At 44.6% G+C, this 16212-nt stretch overlaps 1 protein-coding gene across 1 annotated transcript in view; it reads right to left on the reverse strand.

Annotated features, from left to right (window-relative positions):
• The window catches only part of CLIC1 (chloride intracellular channel 1), a 79543-nt gene extending 63565 nt beyond the window's left edge, over positions 1-15978 (reverse strand). The window contains exon 1 of the mRNA XM_040323501.1: positions 15842-15978. Coding sequence (XP_040179435.1) covers positions 15842-15889 — 48 coding nt within the window. The 5' untranslated portion in view covers positions 15890-15978. The remainder of the gene's footprint in view (positions 1-15841) is intronic.
• Positions 15979-16212: the final 234 nt, after the last annotated feature.

The following is a 16212-nucleotide window of genomic DNA, read 5'->3' on the forward strand; positions in this document are numbered from 1 at the left end:
AGTACTCGGAATGGTCAGGGGTGGGTAGTGGAGCAGTCAGAGCGACTTGTGTAGCATCAGTTAAGACTGCTCTCATAGGGAAACAGTGATTTTGACATGCCACGCGACTTGGTCTTAAAGCGGGGGTTCACCCGAAAAAACATTTTTTAACATTAGATTAAGGCCAATTGTGGGAAGCACAATTGGTGTTTAAAATCAATTCAGTACATACAGTTTTAGAGATAGATGTTCTTCCGCCGCTTCCAGGTATGGTCTTCGGGACTGGGCGTTCCTATTTGATTGACAGCCTTCCGACCATCTCATACAGCGCGTCACAAGTTGCCGAAAGAAGCCGAACGTCGGTACGGCTCTATACAGGGCCTGCGCACCGACGTTCGGCTACTTTCGGCAACTCGTGACGCGCTGTATGCGACGGTCGGAAGGCTGTCAAACAGGAACGCCCAGTCCCGCAGACCATACCCGGAAGCCGCGGAGAACATCTATCTCTAAAACGGTATGTACCGCATTGATTTTTTTTTTAAAAAAACACCCAATTGTGCTTCCCACAATTAGCCTCAATCTAATGTTAAAAATGTGTTTTTCGGGTGAACCCCCGCTTTAAGTCGGATCCCATGGCACAGCAGTGTGAACTAAGCCCAAGGACCCAGTCACAAAAGATGCAGTGGTATGCATTTTTGAACGCATTTCCACTGCATAGAAAGTTCCAAATCTAGGTTATCCTATGGGCAAAAGTACAGCGAAAATGAGGACAGCAACGTATGTAAATGCACATTCAAAAAAAATGTAGTTTGTGGTGTGAATGGCCCCTAAATGTCTGAAGGCATTGCTGTCTTTAAAGGGTCACTAAAGGAAATTTTTTTTATTTTTTTTAAATAACAAACATGTTATACTTACCTCCACTGTGCAGTACGTTTTGCACAGAATGGCCCCGATCCATGTCTTCTGGGGTCCCTCGGCGGCTGTCTCTGGTCCTCCCCGCAATTACTCACCACAGTCATGCGAGAGCTCGCATGGTGGTCAGTAATTGCGGGCGCGCTCCCGTGATACAGCGATCGGCTATCACTCGGCCCCGCCCCTCGGCCCACCGCGTCACTGGATGTGATTGACAGCAGCGCCAGCCAATGGCTGCGCTGCTCTCAATCCATCCGCTCCAGCCAATCAGCGGCAAGGCTGAGCGGCGAAGAGGATCTCGGGACCGTGCGCGGGACTTTCGAGGGGTCAGGTAAGTATAAGGGGGGCTCGGTGGGGGGGCGGCAGTATCAGATGTTTTTTCACCTTAATGCATAGATCGCATTAAGGTGAAAAAACATTTTCCTTTACAACTCCTTTAAGGCAGGGCAAAAGGCGCAGCTGCCCTGGGCCCTGTCATTATTGTGGGGCCCAAAGCAGCTGCCTCTTACTTGCCAACTATCCCAGTTTGAATTCCCTTGAAGTTTTAATCCCGTGCTGTGTCCCGATATCTCAGTGTAAAGTGCTGCTACTAATGCTATCCAGCACTGTCCTATTGTGTACAGATGACTCACCTGCAGACCCTGTGTTTACATGTAAAAAAACGGCATTATCCATGCCGCTGCTGCGTCCGGCAGCATAGACATGTAAAAAAGGTGGCATTCATATGTATATCATGCTCCTGCAGTGAGGAGATGATGTACTGTAACCTCTAGCAACCAGTTAGCAGTATTACTGTACAGTAATCTCTAGCAACCGATTACCAAGCAGAAATCATGTGCTGTAACCTCTAGCAACCAGTCTTTAAAGTGGTGGTTCCCCCTAAAAAACAAGTTACTACCATGAAATGCAGCATACTAGCGTGAGCTACAGTATGCCTTTATTTTATTTTCTTTGCGCCGTACTCACAGTTTAATCCTGTAGTTAAGTTTCAGACTCCTTGCGGGAAATGGGCGTTCCTATGCAGAGGGGAACATGATTGATGGCCGGCTATGGCGCGTCACGCTTCCCGAAAATAGCCGGAGTAGGACTCCGCTCTTCACGGCGCCTGCGCACAGACTAGGAGCTGACTGCACAGGCGCCATGAAGAGTCAAGTCCTATTTCGGCTATTTTCGGGAAGCGTGACGCGCCATAGCCGGCAATCATGTTCCCTCCTGCATAGGAACGCCTACTCCTCGCGGCGCAAAAAAATAAAATAAAGGCATACTGTAGCTCGTGCTAGTATGCTGGATGGCATAGTAGAATTTTTTTTTTTTTTTTAGGGTGAACCCCCGCTTTAAGCGGTAATGATATGCTGTAACCTCCGGCAACCAATCGCAATCACTGCCTGATCTGATACAGTAAATTGATTTTAAGTCTAGGTGTTATTTATTGTAATTGTATGTCTCAGAGCAGATGGAGAGCGAAATTGCATGGGGGGGGGGGGGGGGGGGGGCACAAGAAAAAACTTTTGCCCAGGGTCCAATCAATATTAAAGATGGCCCTGGTCTGAGGTCCCACCTCTGCACAGTCATCGTCCATTATGGGGAGTCTTCCTTTATTTATAGATTACACAGAAAGCAGAACACTGGGGAATCATATACACATTGCCCATGTAAACTACGGTATATCATTTGTCATTTCAAAGTAATTTATTTTTTTCAATCTACAGCTTACATTAAAACCCTGCTGATCCTGCCATGAAAGTCCTTGCGCTGGCACTACCTGCTCTAGTCCTTATGCACTTGAACACCTAGCAGCTCCTGTTTGTTGAGATGTAAAATCCCCAGAGCTTTCTGGCACCCGGGGAGCCGCACGTGCCGTCTACAGCTGCTAATGCAAGTGACTGCCGATTTCTGATCAGGTTCACGCTGATGGCTTTTGCTTCAGTGTTCACCCAAGCATGCATGTGTAGTGCTTTTCCCAAAACACGAAAATGGCCCATTTGAGAAGTGCCAGACTTGTATATATGGGTAAAGGCCGGTGCAGAAGCCATCATGCTTACCCAAACATAGCTGCTGTTCATTTGCATTGCCAGCTGTATGCGGCTCCCTCGGCCCCAGAAGGAACCAGGATTTTACGTTTAAAGACATAGAAGCCTTCTTGCCGGCCATGATCTTGTCCTGTCAGGGGAAGACCAGGGCCGGTAGGAGGGATCCACGGTTTGTGTTGATGGGTCAATTGAGTGAATTTCCTTCTTGCAACCTGTGGTTGCAGGAAAGAAATTCTCTGTGTATGGCTGGTTCAACACGCTTTAATAAAGTATGGTCCACTGTTGTCACCATCGTGAAACCCACCAGGGGAGATGCCATGTAGCCAAATCAGAAGACCTGAGATGTAACAAAGGATGAAAAAGAGTGAAAAAAAGTAAATCGCTTTCAAACAAATATGGCACTTGTACTTTGAGATAAGAGAGACAATAAACAAACAAACAATGTACGATGGAAAAAATAAAATAAAAATGCTAGCGTTCTATGGAACATGTCTTTATACCATCCCTTATGTACAACAGAATGTGATTAGATCTGTATCAAAAAAGACTGGTTTTACTGGTCTTGGACCAGTTGTCCAACCTTCTTATCGCTGTCTAATTTAATCTCTGCCTAAAGCCAGGCCTAAAGCCAGCCATAGATGGTGCGATTTTATGTCCGGCAACCAAGGGTCCCTCCCACAGAGCTACTACATGCAGCTTCTGATTAGGTGCACCTGAAAAACGGACAGGCATACCAGATCATAAAGCTTGCGCTAAAGAGGCCTAAAACCAACCATAGGCGGTGCGATTCTATTTCCTGCAGCCATGGGTTGATTTCATCATCAATACAGTTAGTGTTGATGGGGAAGGGGGGGCTCTCCCATGGAGCCATTGTGTTCTTACTGCAGAAAGGGGGCGCTAGTCGCTGGCAATAATCTCATGAATTGACTTGGGTACAATCAGCCTGCCCAAAAATGTATTGAATTTCAGCAGGGACTCGAACCATCTATGGCTGGCTTTATACTCCACCATCAATACAACATGGTGCCAACACATCAGATGTGCTCATGAACCAAGTGCCCCGATATGTTCATTTTCTGCAAAGAAATTTGCTACATCTTCGAAAAGCTTACCCTATGCCAGTGGTCTCCAAACTGTGGCCCTTTGCTTGCCTTTATCTGGCCCTTGAGGCAACTATTCCTTCCACCGTCACCAACAACCAAGGCAACTATTCCTTCCACCATCACCAACAACCAAGGCAACTATTCCTTCCACCGTCACCAACAACCAAGGAAACTATTCCTTCCACCGTCACCAATATCCAAGGCAACTATTCCTTCCACCGTCACCAACAACCGAGGCAACTATTCCTTCCACCGTCACCAACAACCGAGGCAACTATTCCTTCCACCCTCACCAACAACCGAGGCAACTATTCCTTCCACCCTCACCAACAACCGAGGCAACTATTCCTTCCACCGTCACCAACAACCGAGGCAACTATTCCTTCCACCTTCACCAACAACCGAGGCAACTATTCCTTCCACCGTCACCAACATCCAAGGCAACTATTCCTTCCACCGTCACCAACAACCAAGGCAACTATTCCTTCTACTGACACCAACAACCGAGGCAACTATTCCTTCCACAACAACAAAAATAGTCCCCCACTGACAAACTATCCCCCCCCAAATTACAAAGATCAGGCATGGTTTAAACCCACTGTACCCCCCTAAACAACAGTAAACTGGCCCTTGCCTTAGAAAGTCTGGAGACCCCCTTGCCCTATGCATATGCAATGCCATGTATGATTCCATTGCGTTTCTACTCTGTTAGCTCTGTACTTATACTAATCCACATGACTGTAGCCATTTGCTTTTGGTATCTGAATTGTTGTTAAAAAAAAAAAAAAAAAAAAAGGAAGTTGCTTATGATACACATTGCTTTAGCAAACTAAACACCATTACATGCAGTTTCAGCCCTATTCATTGGGCAGTACTGCCCGATTGCAGTTGGGTTTTATTTTTTACACACCGCAATGCAAAGTAGCTTGGGATATGTCCTCTCCCTCAGCTGCAATGCACCAATGTGACTTTACATATAAATAGGACTATTAAGACCAAAGGTTGCAACATGGAGAGTATAAATGTTTTTTTGGTGTGTGAACCCCAAACATCTCCAATATGGTTTGTATGAGTATTCCGAGGACAGGACTTCCCCTTTTCTGGTTGGACACGTGTAAAAAACACACACACACACTATAATTTTATATATATATATATATATATATATATATATATATATATATATATATATATATATATATATATATATATATATATATATATATATATATATATATATATATATATATATATATATATATATATATATATATATATATATATATATATATATATATATATATATAAAAAATTTTAGACAGCAGAATAAATAAAAATGATTTTAATTTACTGAAATTAGGCTCAATTTTTTTTTTTTAATTGAATATTACTTACCATCATTTTTAAAAGCCTTTCCTTAAAAGATTTACAAAAATATAGAGGCTGACTTGCGAGGTAGGCACAATGCTCTGCCATTTTATTGCTGTAGTAAGGCCGCTCACCTTTGCTCCAAATGCATGGATCCCAGGACTAGAAGCTTCTAATTTTATCGCAATGGGCGAGGCATTAAAACTGCATTACCTGGAGATCCTGGGGCAGGGAGCCAATCAGCTTAAAGAGCAGATCCCCTCCACCTATGGGTGTGAGCTAGGTCAGGATAGAATTAAAAGAAACCTGTACTGAGGAGCACATTTAAAATGTTATAGTTGACCGCCTTCTGAAAATGCGAACTGCCTGGCATTCTCAGGGGTTCAGTAATTCAGAACCCCAGGATTGATACATTTTAAAATGAGAGGATAGCAATGCCAGCCTCATCTCAGTGCAGGGTTCATTGATGAATGATCCATGTGGGCGGGAGTGACCAGAGAGTGACAATCACAGGCATATCTTAGGTGTCACCCAGTACACAGATCTCATTATCTAGATCAGGGGTCTCCAAACATTCTAAACAAAGGGCCGGTTTATTGTCCCTCAGACTCTTGGAGGGCCAGACTTTGGCCAGCAGGAGTGGAAATGTTCCTGGCATCATTGTTGGTAAACATCTGGTATTAGGGGGAGGAATAGTGCCTCGTTGCTGGTATCATAGGGAGGAATAGTGCTCTATTAGTTGTGTCAGTGGGAGAAATGGTGCTCCATCTGGGGTCAGATGGCAGAATAGTGTCTCGTATCAGTGGGAGGAATAGTGCCCCAAGGGCCGGATAAAGGCAAGCAAAGGGCCACATCCGGCCCTCGGGCCGCAGTTTGGAGACCACTGATCTAGATCAACAATGTAGCTTGACAACAAGCGGTGTTTCACCTATGAAGAATCACTCAAGTCTGTTTCTTCTTTTGCCTTCAGCATTATATTCATAGGCACCCTGAACTGTTGTAGTAACTAAAACCCACAGGCTGTCCTTAAAGCGGGAGTTCACCCATTTAAAAAAAAAAAAAAAATCTCCCCTTAGCTTCCTGCTCGTTCGGTCTAGGGGAATCGGCTATTTATATTAAAATATGTGCAGTACTTACCCGTTTTCAAGCTGCATCTTGTTCCGTCGCTTCCGGGTATGGGTCTTCGGGAGCGGGCGTTCCTTCTTGATTGACATTCTTCCGAGAGGCTTCCGACGGTCGCATCCATCGCGTCACTCGTAGCCGAAAGAAGCTGAACGTCGGTGCGGCTCTATACTGCGCCTGCGCACCGACGTTCGGCTTCTTTCGGAAAATCGTGACGCGATGGATGCGACCGTCGGAAGCCTCTCGGAAACCTGTCAATCAAGAAGGAACGCCCATTCCCGAAGCCCATACCCGGAAGCGACGGAGAGGATGCGTCTCGTAAACGGGTAAGTACTGCACATATTTTAAAATAAATAGCCGATTCCCCTAGTAATAACGAGCAGGAATCTAAGGGGGAAAAGTGCCCTCTAAGGGTGAACCCCCGCTTTAAGATTCTCGTCATATTACTCCGAGTTCCTTATCTGCCTAGTAGAAGACTAAAGCCTGCCATACACTGAGCAAAATTAGGCCAATTCCTGATGAACATCCAAAATATGCTCAGCGATTGGATGTGCTGCTCCGCTCCAAAGTTGGTCTTTTGAACAGCAGCTTTAGCCAATCAAATGCAGACACAGATTGGGTATTCCGACAGCCATTGTCAGGATACAAAAGCCTGGTAGGGTGGTTCCTCCATCCATGTCATTTAACATGTGAATGTGTTAGATTTCTTGTAGTAAGCCCACAGTCTGAATGAAAGCAATCTAAAGCCTCATTACACACGATCGGACTTCCATCGGACTTTTCCGTGGATTTTGCTCCGGATGGGCGCTGACCGTGAACTTGTTCTGCATACACACGGCAGGACTTTTTCAGCCAACATTCACCAAATACAACCCCTTTAAGTCCGATGGACCTGTGTACACGATCGGATTATACTCCATCGGACATTTGTTTTTCGAAAACTTTGAGAGCATTCACAGCGAACATTTGTCTGATGAAAAAGCGAAAACAATTGTCTGATGAAGCGTACACACGGTCGGATTGTCCGATCAAACACGTCCGTCGGACATTTGTTTTCAAAAACTCTGATTGCATGCAGAGGCGTATGTAGTGAAAATAGCGCCTATGGCAAGCGCTGAAACTGCGCCCCTGTGGAAACATTTGAATCCCATCTTTCAGATAACCTTAACAAAAAAAACAAAAAAACAGCTAAAAAAAAAAACTAGTGATATTTATTATCCCTTGGTTAGTGACATATCCTCTTTATGGAGAAATGTGGGGTTTATTAGACCCCTGATTCCTCCTCTGCACTCCAAGGCAATGTAAATGCAGAACCAATACTGGAAGTGATGAAATCTTCGTCACTTAAGGCCTCAGTTTGCACAGAGGAGAGGGAGAAACTGATGTTCCTCCTTCTTTGTGCGCTGCCAATCCGACCAGATGGAATGGGAGAGCCTGGGAGAACAGAGGAGGGCTGTGGCTGAACGCAGCAGGGATAGCGCTGCCATTGTCCATCAGCAAAGCTTCTGAAAAGGAGATCCTGCCTATGCTCGGGAGGAGGGAAGAAGAGACTCTCAGACCCTGGCAAGTGCCTTGCTGCCCAGCTACGCAACAGCGCCCCCTTCATATGGTGCCCATGGCACTTGCCATGGCTGCCATACCCTAGATACGCCACTGTATGTATGGGCCTTAACATTGGGGTTGATTTACTAAAATTGAAGAGTACAAGATCTGGTGCAGCTGTGCATGGTAGCCAATCAGTTTTAAACTTCCGCTTGTTTAATTAAGCTTTGCAAAAAAAAAAAAAAAAACACAACTGGAAGCCTATTGGATTCTATGCAGAGCTGCACCAGATTTTGCGCTCTCCAGTTTTAGTAAATCAGCCCCAAAGTATGGCCCAGCTTACAGGCTTGTCTCCGCTGGCATTACAAACTTAATTTTCTCAAATGCTTTAAAAACACACCTGGGGATTTTATTTCTACGAGTTTGTGATTTTATTTAACATCTGCGTCAGCCCTTAGGTTGGGAAGCTGGAAGTTTTCCTCGCGTTGGCACTTTCAAGGCCACGTTCACATTGGTGTACTATACCCAGTCTGTTGTAACAAGTGAAATATTTGCGCTGTAAAGTGTTATACAAATTAATGTGTGTGTGCATATAACCACATACATATACAAGTACAAAAAATGGGTGGGGAAAGTCCAAAAAAGGGGGAGTGACACTAATATACCAGTAAACAATATTGTTGAATAGTCATTAATCGAGGGCACAGTGCTGAAGAGGTCCAGGTACAACAAAATCCAACCATGTAGGGGTGCAGTTCATCAATACTTTATCCAATCAATAACGTTGTGAAGTGAAAAATGTTGAAAAACACAACAATAAAAATAAAATATAAAAATAAAAATAAAAATAGGAATAAGGGTCAAAGTATTTCAGAAGAAGGAGGCCTTGTATCCAAAAAGGGTGAAAGATAGAGAGTGAGCCGTAACCAAGATCTCATATATGCACCTCTAGTCAACCCACCTGCGCCATGTTGTTGGTTATATTCAATACTGTCCACATACAGGGAACCCGACGAATGCATCCACAGTATTCTCTTTCCCGTTCTGTATATTTCATTGGTAATAGGTTCTTTGTGCCCTTGGCACACCATCCGCCTGCCTGCACTGTAGGGACTGACAATACTGTGGATGCATTCGTCGGGTTCCCTGTATGTGGACAGTATTGAATATAACCAACAACATGGCGCAGGTGGGTTGAAATAATCTCTGTCCCCATTGAGATACATGGGCTTCTACAAAATGGCCGCCCAATTTCACAGACTATAAATATCTGTTAGTGTGTCCCCTACATCATCCCCTGATGAAGTCACATGTTGACGATACGCGTCGGGATTGGAGGGCTTGACACACTCCAGCATCCGACCACTGGATATACGAGTTCGCCACTCGTCAGATTGATGCAGCAATTTCGATTTTAAATGTGAGTTTTTAAGTGCTTTTAAAATAAACTTTTCACGTCTGACTGGGCTACGCTGTGGTTGTTTATTCCACTTCCCCCCATGTATGACTGCCACATCTGAGTGTCCGGACTGAGCCATAGACAGAGGGGTTGGAAGCACAGATTTATTGCGAGTCCGCACTCGTGGAGGAAGGTCTTTTATGTTATATTGTTCATGTGAGTGCATTACTACCTGGGCATTCCTGGGGGGTTTTTGTTTATTGTTGATGATATCACACGATCGGGCTTGTCCTTCTCTCTTACCCCACATACACCACCGAGATCCTCATACATAACAAGAGCCGACTCGTGAACCATTGGGGACACGGGACTCCTAACCCTGGAGAATCAGTAAGGGAGAGGAAGGAGGGACTGACGAGCTCGGCGTTCGTGGATAAGAGCCCCAGTTTTTTCACCCACATGTGAGTGCATCTCCACTGGTTTAAATCAGAAGACATTGCTATCCCTCTCTGTGACGTTATCACACCATTTGGTTTCTACTCCTTTTACTTTTTCATGTAAATACACTTTATGGAGACCCGAATGTGATATTCAACAACGGACCACACCCATCAGGATCAGGCTGATTTAATCCAGCTTGCCAGATTAGAGGTGAGCTGCTGGGATCACTAGAGGTGCATATATGAGATCTTGGTTACGGCTCACTCTCTATCTTTCACCCTTTTTGGATACAAGGCCTCCTTCTTCTGAAATACTTTGACCCTTATTCCTATTTTTATTTTTATATTTATTTCTATTTTTATATTTTATTTTTATTGTTGTGTTTTTCAACAATTTTCACTTCACAACGTTATTGATTGGATAAAGTATTGATGAACTGCACCCCTACATGGTTGGATTTTGTTGTACCTGGACCTCTTCAGCACTGTGCCCTCGATTAATGACTATTCAACAATATTGTTCACTGGTATATTAGTGTCACTTCCCCTTTTTTGGACTTTCCCCACCCATTTTTTGTACTTGTATATGTATGTGGTTATATGCACACACACATTAATTTGTATAACACTTTACAGCGCAAATATTTCACTTGTTACAATTATCACTTTTTGTCTATCGAGGTAGACCTCTTTTTTATTTGCAGCAGTATCCCCACTTTTCACTTGTCCCCTCACTCTAGACAGCGCAGGAGTTCACTTCACTTATATACCCAGTCTGTGTTCAGTCTGACACCTGTGCCCGCACAGGTGTCAGACTGGGAGCAGCGGCTGTGTCAGTGCCGCTGCCCTATTCCAACTGACATGAATGGGAGTGCCTGGACATCCCTATGTGAATAAAAATGGGCATCACACGGGCATCCATGTAAATGAGCCCTGATTCACACTGTCACATCGCATGTGATTCACACAAGAATCGCACCGCATTCCTGTGCAGAGCGCTTTCAGCCTATCATTTTGTATGGCTCACATTGCAGCGCATCCACAAGAACATGGCGCAGGCACTTTATTTTTGCCACACTGGAATCAGATCACATGGGCATTCATACTCATGCAATCGGATTCAGGCAAATGCACTGCGTTCTGCGATTGCTTTTGGGTTGTTAATTTTTAACTGACACCTTCAAAAGATGGCATGCACACAGTGCGATTGCAGGGATTCCTGTGCATTTCCCGCATCACATCAGTGTGAACCAGCACTGAGACGCTGCACTTGTTTTTTTGCTGCTTCCATGCCCATCAGTTGCATTTTTTGTACAAGGCGCAGGGGCGGACTGACCATTCGGGCACTTCCCGAGGGCCCCATGCCACTAGGGGGCCCCCCCCATCAGGGTTGCCAGCCTCTGTAAAACCAGGGACAGTATGTAAAAAAATCCCAAGATTATAGCTGCTCCGCCTTTCCAGTACCTTTTCAGTGTGTGTATGTGTATTCTGTGTGGTCCCATAATCTATTGCCCAGGGGCCCCATATTCAGGGACAGAAAAAACCCCACCAAAAAACGTCTGTTTGTGGCTAGGGGAGACAAACAGGAAAGCATGCCATACACTATACAATCTTTTTTAGATCCACCACCAACTATGTAGTGCAAGGGCCTGACTGACTGGATCGATGAAGGTGTGTCCTCCAATCATAGAGTTTTGGTATATCTAAAAAGGAGTTTGTACAATCAGATTGTATAATGCATTAGTCACATTTAATAAACGCTGGAAAAGTGATTTTTTATATAGTTTCTCTGGCATATACGTGCCATGGAACTTGTATCTCTATGGGTACATTACCACCAGATATAGCCATCGACCTCTAAAACGTTATTTTTAGACACCACCATAAGGAAGGTAATAGAGCCAATTTCTTTCTTGTGATCATGGCGGGATATGCTGCGGACCTCAACCCCGCTGGGAGAACACTGATTATTGCTAGCGGCTATAACAACCACTATCGGTAATCGCATGTAAAATCCAGCAGGCCGCTTGTACCCAAGTTGATTGATTAACTTGGGTACTTTAGCCTGCCCATACATGGTTCGAATCTCTGCAGGAACCGGTCGAGATCTGAACCATCTATATCAGGGATTTGCAATTAGTGGTCCTCCAGCTGTTGCAGAACTACAATTGCCATGAGGCATAGCAAGACTCTGACAGCAACAAGTATGACACCCAGAGGCATGATGGGACTAGTTTTATAACAGCTGGAGGTCCGCTAGTTGCATATCCCAGGTCTATATACTATATAATCTTATAGTGCAATGTACAATCTTCTTTATATCCCCCCCCCCCCCCCCCAACAACTATGTCGTACAAGGGACTGCCTTATATGATACTAATTAGATGTATTGTTTGGGTTTGTTCTCATATTACATAGGTTTGGTAAATCCAACTGAACAGAGGTTGTACAATTAGATTGCAGTCTTAAGTGATCATTTATCTAAATTTGATACAGTTTTCAAAAAACGAATGATCGTTACGCTGCCCATTGATCAGACCTGCTGTGGTCACATGACTGTTACGGATACCCATCACCCAACCTGACGACTAATCCTCTCCAAATGGAGGATACTGAGAAGGATCTGAAATAGTCATCACATCCACTCCACTAATCCTGATCACTCCACAAAAAAGGAAGATTCATAAGTCTGATGTTTACAAATAAATATTTTTTGCTACAATGTTTAGAAACAAATCTTCATGTTTGGACACATTTACTGATCAGGAGCCCCAGATCTACATTAGATTACCAAAAGTATTGGGACGCCTGTCTTTACATGCACATGAACTTTAATGGCATTCCAGTCTTAGTCCGTAGGGTTCAATATTGAGTTGGCCCACCCTTTGCAGCTATAACAGCTTCAACTCTTCTGGAAAGGCTGTCCACAAGGTTTAGGAGTGTCTATGGGAATGTTTGACCATTCTTCCAGAAGCGCATTTGTGAGGTTGGGCACTGATGTTGGGTGAGAAGGCCTGGCTCGCAGTCTCTTCTCTAATTCATCCTAAAGGTGCTGTATCATGTTGAGGTCAGGACTCTGTGCAGGTCAGTTAAAGTTCCTCCACTCCAAAACTTGCTCATTCATGTCTTTATGGACCTTGCTTTGTGCACTGGTCCAAATCATTTGGTGGAGGGAGGATTATGGTGCGAAGTTGTTTTTTTAGGGGTTGGGCCCATAGTTCCAATGAAGGAAACTATTAAGGCATCAGCATACCAAGATGTTGGACAATTTCCCGCTCCCAACTTTGGGGATGGCCCCTTCCTGTTCCAACATGACTGCGCACAAAGCAAGGTCCATAAAGACATGGGTGAGCGAGTTTGGGGTGGAGGAACGTGATTGACCTCCACAGAGTCAGGACCTCAACCCAATAGAACACCTTTGGGATGGAGAAGAGACTACGAGGCCTTCTCATCCAACATCAGTGCCTGACCTCACAAATGCTCTTCTGGAAGAATGGTCAAACATTCCCATAGACACTCCTAAACTTTGTGGACAACCTTCCCAGAAGAGTTGAAGCTGTTATACTGCAGCTGTAAAAAGTGGACCAACTCAGTATTGAACCCTATGGACACACTATTAGATTTTCTGCAGATTTTTGGGTTCACATTTACCAAAACCATGTAGTGCAAGGGCTTGCCTGCATACAAATTTAGGCCCCTTTCATACTGCCGGACCGTTCAGGTACTCCTGTCAGGTTTTTTCACTGAACCCGAACGGCCGCTCCATGCTTTTCTATGGAGCGTTGCATGTCAGCGGTGACATGTCTGCTGACATCCGATAAAATCAGACGGATGGCGATACGTCGCCATCCGTCCATGGCGGATCGGATTGGGCGAGTTCTGATGAAAATGGACATGCGGTCTGTTTTCGTTCGATCTCTCCATAGGACATAGCGGCGCTCGACAAGTTCCTCCCCGCTCAGTGAGCAGAGAGGGACCTTTCATCCGCCGGCTCAGTGGATATCAACGGAGAGATCTCCCACTGAGCTGGTGGACCGCTGCAAGCAGATCCACCCCATGTGGAAGGGGCCTTAAAGTTTGACCTCATATTATATGGTTTTGGCAAAAATTATATATATATATTTTAATAATAATATTGTATTATTACACAATTTTCTTATTCAATTTTCTTTAGCTTTACCTTCAACTATGTAGGGCAAGGGTCTGCCTGACTGCCTACAAATTGAAGTGTTTAGGTTTGACCTCATATTATATGGTTTTGGTAAATTGTATAAATGTATGGCCAGCCTAATGCCCGGTACACACGATCCGATTATCGGACGAATGATCGTCCGTTTTTTTTTTGTATGAATCTGATGAGTTTACTAAAGTCACGAAAATTCTCGTACGGCAGAATAAAAAAAAAAAATCGGAAGTGATGTCATGTGTTGTAATGGATTTTCGAATGACAGCTGTACCGATTAAACGAAAATCGTACGATCTGGCATCGTACGAAAAAAATTTCCGTGCATGTCCGGTAGAATAAAATGGGATGAACTGTCCTGATCGGCTCTCGGAAGCTCTGTACCAACGATCCGATTATCGTACGATCGTTTCAAAAGCTGCATTTTTCGTACGATTTTCGGATCGTGTGTACAGGGCCTAAGACTGGGATGCCATTAAAGTTCATGTGTGGATGTAAAAGGCAGGTGTCCCAATACTTTTGGTAATAGTGTGTATACCCTCCACCGCCCCCCAATGCACTGCCATCACCAGGGATCCCATTTTTAGAAATCAAGTCCAGGGATCCCATTTTTAGAAATCAAGTCCAGGGATCCCATTTTTAGAAATCAAGTCCAGGGATCCCATTTTTAGAAATCAAGTCCAGGGATCCAGTCCTGGCTGAGATCTACAATAGAAGGATGGGGGAATCCACCTGTTGCTCAAACATCACACAAGCCATCGGTAACAAGCTGTGCTCTCTACAGGATACTCTGGGGGGAGATTTACTAAAACTGGAGCAGCTGTGCAAAGTAACCAATCAGCTTCTTGGTTTTATTACCAAACTTTAATGCTGAACAAGCTAAAGTTAGAAACTGATTGGTTACTATGCGCAGCCGCACCAGATTCTGTGTGCTCCAGTTTTAGTAAATCTCCCCCAATGTAACATGCTGGACTCTATACAGGATACAATGTAACATGCTGGACTCTACACAGGATACAATGTAACATGCTGGACTGTCATACACTATACAATGTAACATGCTGGACTCTATACAGGATACATTGTAACATGCTGGACTGTCATACACTATACAATGTAACATGCTGGACTCTATACAGGATACAATGTAACATGCTGTACTGTCATACACTATACAATGTAACATGCTGGACTCTATACAGGATACATTGTAACATGCTGGACTGTCATACACTATACAATGTAACATGCTGGACTGTCATACACTATACAATGTAACATGCTGTACTGTCATACACTATACAATGTAACATGCTGGACTCTATACAGGATACATTGTAACATGCTGGACTGTCATACACTATACAATGTAACATGCTGGACTGCCACAAACTATACAATGTAATATGCTGGACTATATACAGGATACAATGTAACATGCTGGACTGTCATACACTATACAATGTAACATGCTGGACTCTATACAGGATACATTGTAACATGCTGGACTGTCATACACTATACAATGTAACATGCTGGACTGCCACAAACTATACAATGTAATATGCTGGACTATATACAGGATACAATGTAACATGCTGGACTGTCATACACTATACAATGTAACATGCTGGACTGCCACAAACTATACAATGTAATATGCTGGACTCTATACAGGATACAATGTAACATGCTGGACTCTATACAGGATACAATGTAACATGCTGGACTCTATACAGGATACAATGTAACATGCGATCTACCTTGACGAAGAGCTCCACCTGAGGCTGCTCGGGGTCGTTGAGCTCCATGTTCTTTGATGGGACGGTTCCTAGGACTGTGGGAGAAGTAGTGAGGAGTGCGGAGGGGGGGGACCGCGATGATCTCTGGGTGGGGTGGGAAGTGACTGCAGGGGAGGAGTGACCACCGCAGGCAGCGGGACTGCACGATGGATGGAGAGCGCGGATTGGAGGGCTCGGAGAGGTGGGGGCGTGTCCGGGGCGTGGAGTGACAGCTCAGGTTGAGGAGTGGAGAGGTGGTGTCGGTGGTTGGGGGAGTGCGGAGATCCTGCAGGCACTGAGTGGTACAGGACGGGGGGAGGGGAGAGCACAGACCTGCTGGTCACTTCTCTGGA

This window comes from Rana temporaria, chromosome 9 (genome assembly GCF_905171775.1).
Source record: "Rana temporaria chromosome 9, aRanTem1.1, whole genome shotgun sequence".
Lineage (NCBI taxonomy): Eukaryota > Metazoa > Chordata > Amphibia > Anura > Ranidae > Rana > Rana temporaria.